General features: G+C 45.0%; 1 protein-coding gene across 2 annotated transcripts in view; it reads right to left on the bottom strand.

The window, feature by feature from the left end:
- The window catches only part of SKAP2 (src kinase associated phosphoprotein 2), a 115,703-nt gene extending 113,876 nt beyond the window's left edge, over nucleotides 1-1,827 (bottom strand). For both annotated transcript variants that reach the window (XM_065665925.1, XM_065665923.1), the window contains exon 1: nucleotides 1,679-1,827. In XM_065665925.1, coding sequence (XP_065521997.1) covers nucleotides 1,679-1,727 — 49 coding nt within the window. In that variant the 5' untranslated portion in view covers nucleotides 1,728-1,827. The remainder of the gene's footprint in view (nucleotides 1-1,678) is intronic.
- Between the last annotated feature and the right edge of the window lie 4,173 nt (nucleotides 1,828-6,000).

Consider the following 6,000-nt stretch of genomic DNA (forward strand, 5'->3'; position numbering starts at 1 on the left):
TGAAATAACATACACGCATCCCCCTTGAGGGAAAACAGGTGTTCTCAGTTTCACTTCAAAATACAAACTTCTGTATCATTCTTCCCATGGCAGACTGGATAAAGATGGGGAGAAAAACAAGTTTCAAAAATGAGGCACTATGACAAACAAATCACAGTCATGAACAATCCCACCTGCATCACACCATCCCCTAAAAAAAAAAACAAAACAACAAATCCTAGAAGCACTTAAAACATTGAAGCTTTTCAAGATCAGTTTCACCTGATCAGCGGAAAATAGCTCTGAAATACACACACATTTCATGTGATCAAAAGCTTCAGAACACAGTAATGTCACAGAAAATACCAGTGTTCCACAAAGGCTGTCTAAGGCTATTTTTTTTTTTTTTTAATTATTATTAAGAATCCATGCCATGATAAGAAACCATCAAAAGGTTTCAATTTTTTCTGGTGGCTTTTCATGCAGATTTTACTACAGATGGTATGATTCGCAAATAATGTACTCACAAACAGCAGTTAGCAAAACACTTAAAGACAGTTGGCAGAAGTGCTTTAAAGATGAGAAGATGTGGTAAGAGCAGAATGTTTGAAGCACCAACTCTTACAATAAAAGTGTTACAAAAAAGAACATCCTTCAAAGGTGATGAGCTACTTTACATTCTAGCAGGTGCCCAGTAATCGAGTAGTTGATTTCAGTGGGAAGATTTTGAAAAGCATTCGGATGATTTAATCAGAGCTACGCAAGTCCCAGTGGCAGAAACAGAAGCTCCCAAAAGAGACTCCCACTGAAATTAAAATTGTTTCAGGGCAGCAAAGCCTTTTATCACTTTTCCCTCTAGGCATAAGAAATCCCAAACTGGAAATGAACGGTTTATTTTAATGAACAACACAAAATAGATTTCAAAAGTGAAATGTACATGAAAATCACTACCGGTATTTTGAAGCCTCTACTAACACTATTGCTGATAAACCTTCATGGTGAGAAATCGTCCCACTCCTGTGCTCCAACATACTCGTAAGAGCATGGACAGTCGGAGTCAGACGTATTTGGCTGATATGACAATACGCCAGCAATTCAGTGATATCTTAACTCACTTCCATATCGTTAGCCTCGGTTGTTTAGCGGGAAAGTCTGGGGTCTTTCTGCCGTTAATTCGGGGAAAGGGCGCTGTTGGCACCGGAACAGCACGGCACAACGCGGCCTGAAGGGGAAAATTCCCACCCTCCTCACCCCTGCCCAGAGGCAACGGGGCTGCGAGCGCCCAGCCGCAGCCCGACGGCCGAGAGACAGGCCAGGAGCGGGACCTCGCTCCTTCCTCATTTCGGGTGCGCCGAGGAGCCGCGGGGAGGGAACCGCAGCCCGGCGCCGGAGGGCGGCCGCTGCCAGGGTACAGCGGGAGGAAGTAACCGGGAAAGAGAACTTGACAGGGGGAAGGGAAGCCCCGAACCCACAAAGTGGAAGCGAAGCGCGCTCCGGCGGGGCTGCTTCTCAAGGGGCTGGTCCCCCCGCACGCCCCGGCCTCGCCGGCTACCCTGGCCCGTCACATCCCCCGCCGGCCCGCCCCCCTCGGCCGCCCCTCCGCCCTGCTCACTGCCCGCCCCCCAGGAAGCCCTCCCTTCTTCCCTTCCTTCCTTCCTTCTTCCCTCCTCCTCCCCTCCCAGCCGCCGGCCGGCCGTACCTGCAAGGAGGCTACAGACCTCGTTGGGGATGGCGAGCGCGCTGTGCATGGCGGGGGCAGCCGGGGACACCCCAGGACAGCACTCGAGGGCTCACCCCGGTCCCGGTCGCAGTCCCGCCAGGGAGGAAGCGGAGGCCCCGCCCCCGGCCGTAATGACACGGCCGCGAACCTCGGGGGCGGGGCTTTCTGTCCGGGGGGTGGAGCTTACGGCAACTGGGGCGGGGCTTAACGATGCTTTCCCCGCCCTCTGATTTCCCGCATGCGCCTCAGCTGCACTTCCCATGTTTATACTCTCGGCTGAGCGTCCCCTTAGCAACGCCCCCGCCAGGAGGGCTGCCTCCCACGTGACCCCTGCCGGCAGCCATTCAGCGTGGGGGCGCGGAGTGGGCCCCTCCCTCCTGCCAGAATCCAACATGGCGCTCAGCGTTAGTCGTCTGCTCACCTCCGCCCCGAAGCCCAGGAGAAGTTGGCTATTGGATAAGAGTGCCAGAAGTTGCTCTCTGATTGGTTCATTGATTGTCCCGCCCGAGCGCCAGGCCCTTCCCGAGCTGAGGGTTGGTGGTTCCGGTCTCCCCTTACAGCCACTGGCTGGAGCGTAGCCGGATGTGAAGAGTGATAAGTGTTGGACCTGGTTTCTCTTGGATACCTTTCCTGCCTGCATTCGGAGCACTGTGCTGGCTTTAGCTTACCCGGTAGCAGGCGGGATAGCGCTGGCCAGGGACCAAGGTTCTCTGCCGGTTCCCTCTCTTCCCGCCCGGCCTGCTGTCACTGCAGGCGTAGATTTGGGGTAGCAGATCTCTCGTTGCCAGACTCAGAGGCTGGGGTAGCACGCTGCAGCCCGGCCTAATGCTGCAGCTGTGCGGTGTCCTGGTGTTCGCAGCTGGCAAAATGAAGCCAGAAAACTTGAGGAAATGGCAGACACGCATGAGGCGTGCAGTGAAATAAGAAACGGAAAGTGAAGCGGTGGGAACTGACCTGTTGGTACTGGCGTCTGTTAGCGCGTACGTGTGGGCAGCGGCAGGAAGAGATGCTGTTTCTAAGCAACACGGGTGGGCTGTGGAAGGGACTACTTTGTGGAAGTTTTGCTTATGGAGCAGCTTGGATATACTTCTCCGACAGATCTCTAGTCATATGTATTTGGAGCACATGAGTGATGTAATATGTTTAGTGTAGAAACAGTCAAAGTAAACTCTGACCATGTGCCTTCTGTGACCTTGGTGGGTTTGGCTGTATCTATGTTATTACTAGAGAATAATGTTTGTGTTAGAGCTGCAGTTATGTTCGCACATCTGTATATCATACTAGTGTAGAAAAACAGCAAGGAAAAGAAGTTACATTTATGAAATTCCACATTTATACTACTGTAATTATATTAACAGTTGTGGCACAGCTGGCAGTACAGCTGCATCAATCAGGTGTTAAACAGTTTTTCACTTCTGCTTGATGTAGCTGTGCCAGCTGAAGTTTGCAATGTAGGCATGGTGTTAGATTATATTGTTCTCCTGACCTCTCACATCTCTTTTAATTACATGGAACAACTCATTTCAAATACATCTGGGGTTTCAAAGCATTGCAGCTTTATTACCTGGTTTTATGGCCAGCTTGACTGAAACTCAAGCAGTTAACTAACTGACCTGTATAATGTCATATAATGATTTTTATGTTATCTAATTTCAAAATAAACATGCACATTTATCTGGGTGCATATGTGTATAAATATATCTTGCCTCTATTTATATAAATACCTACTATCTTCTGGTATGAAAACATTTGATTAATTTTTCTGTGGTTTGTAAGGAGGGCTCTTTGGGCTTGCATTAAATTACACATTTCAGATGTGCAGCCTTGGGAAGCTGCCATAAGGAATGGGAAAATGGCTAGTACTTTAATTTGCTTGCCCTTTTTCAGGTTAATCATAATCCTGCTTTCTTGTGTTGACTTTATGGCTCCATCCATTTCTGTTCCAGAAAAGTGTCACTTGAATTCTGTTGTAGTCTTTGTTTTGAGATCACTTTTCCTGATAATTTATTCCATATGTTTACCATTTGTGTGGGCTTTCCCTGAGTTTCAGAACATAAAATGAGAAGAAATAACTTACCTTTATGATTTGCTTCTCCCACCCCCCATGTTGTAGTCACTATGGGTTTTTTCTACTTATATTTTTTTTCTTAAAGACCTCCTTGTTGTTCCACTGCAGACCAGCCCATTACACAGTTAGCAAGATTTGTGACCCAGGCCTATTTTGAGCCTGTTAAGTTCCAGATTTACTCATAGTTCCCTAATTTTTAAATCTACTGCTAATAGGAAGCATAATTCAAAACAGACTCCTTCACTGAAACAAGTCTGGCTTCAGCACTGTTTCAGCCTGGTTTCTGTGGATTCCAGAGCTTGTGTCTCATCAAAACCAGACACGCTGCCTCCCCTAATCAGGCCCATAGATCAGGGGTTCTTGATGTGTGGGTAGCAACACCACAGGGAACACACAGAAGTTTGTTGTCCTTCTGTGTGGGGAAAGCTACAAAAAACAGGACTTCAGGAGGAACAGCCTACCTGAATCTGCAGAGAGCCTGCAGTAATGCAGCTGTAGGAAGAATAAAGTTTCCCATTCAGAAGCAACATCACCACCACCTTGCTCCCCTGAAGAAACCCAACATCCAGCATGCTGGGAAATCCAGTGTTTTTCCATGAAACGTTCCACTTTTCTGCAGCCGTGCTTTTAGACTTTAGATTCTAGGAGAAGAAGGAAACAGGACCTACATGCAGCTGCTGCTGGTTCTCTACGTCCTTTAACAGAAAATTAATTGGATTACAAAGGGTGCTCCTTGTACTGCTTCCTGCACTATTTCACACAAGCCGTGGCGGCCCTGTTGAGGCCATTCTGTGTTCTCATCTGTTCATCCCGTTGGCTGCCTGTCTTCATTTGACAGATTCAAAACAAAATAGCTAGTCAATAATCAGAATATTTATAATTTTTAATTATTTAATTACATTAAGCAGTAGTTGGCAAAGATTCCTGGCATGCACATACAGCTGTTAAATGGAAAGAGCACAGACTTCCTTTACAGAAGCGCTTTCTTTATGAAGAAGTGCAAAAAGTTCTGGGTTTGAAAAAAATTAGAAAATTAGGTCATTGAATGGCAGTGCTCTACACATGGCAACTCTTTATGCATTTTGACTGTGGCTGCTGCATTGAAGAAAAGCTGTGGTGCCTCTAGCAGTGAAAAAGAGCCTCTGAACCCTTTGTCCTGTGGCAAAACATCGTTAACATTTCCTTAGGATTTGCTATACTGCTCAAATAAAAATGATTTCCTCACAGGCGGAGTTACATTCAGGACATCACAGCAGTTGTTTTGAGAATAAGTTTACAAATTAGCTTTGAAGCATAAGGAAGAGTTAGTACTTCATGTAACAACTCATTAAAATTTTGTGTATCTTCTATTCAGAATCCATCTCCACGAAAGCTTCCTATTTTGCTGTCCTCTTACTGGCATTTTATACAAAAACAACATCTTTGAAGTATTCAAGTATTGTTTGCATAATTGGGTTGCACTGGCTGTACTTTGTTAGGATGTGAAAACATGGTCTTGCACTTAGAATTCAGCCCATCAAACATGAGCTGAATACGCTTCAATTTATGGGATGCTTTGATGACCACCTAATGGAACTAAACTGTACTCAGTGAGACTGTGAAAGTTTTGAACACTGAGTGCTTGTTTCTTTGTTAGTTTATAAGATGAAAAATTGCTTTTTTTTCTACACAGTTTGGAGACCTTAGTGTCACTGTTTCATGTTCTGAGTTACATATCTGGTGTACTTTTCTTCATTAAGGTGGCATGCCATTTATAAAAAAAGATTGAGAATAGTCCCCTGAATCATTTGCTATGCACCCTATCATGACTACCTGCTCAGCCTTCAGAGCTACGATTTTTTATGCTGAAGTCTTTGCCTTTCCAAAGATCAAGCAACAAGGGCATAATTCTTCATTTTTGTTTTGAATATATTCCAGCAGTGTCTAATTTTACCTAACTAAGAATTACCTCTGGAAAGATTGGTGTTTACGTGATCAAAACTACAGGATAATAAGTATATCTTTGAATGATGTTTTCTAAGCATTACATGTGAGAAGGATTTTTGCCTAAGCATTTGCTTTTACCTGAGCATCCATTAGTTTGTATAAGATTGTGAATTATCCAATATTTTATTAGACAAAAAAAATATACTGTATCTCATCAAGCTCAAGTTCAATGTCTTGTTTAAAAAAAATCTTATTAAAAAAACTCATATCAGATAAAGGCTTCAGAATTTCTCTAAGATCCTGTTTT

The sequence above is a fragment of the Lathamus discolor genome, chromosome 2 (assembly GCF_037157495.1).
Source record: "Lathamus discolor isolate bLatDis1 chromosome 2, bLatDis1.hap1, whole genome shotgun sequence".
In the NCBI taxonomy this organism is placed as follows: Eukaryota; Metazoa; Chordata; class Aves; order Psittaciformes; family Psittacidae; genus Lathamus; species Lathamus discolor.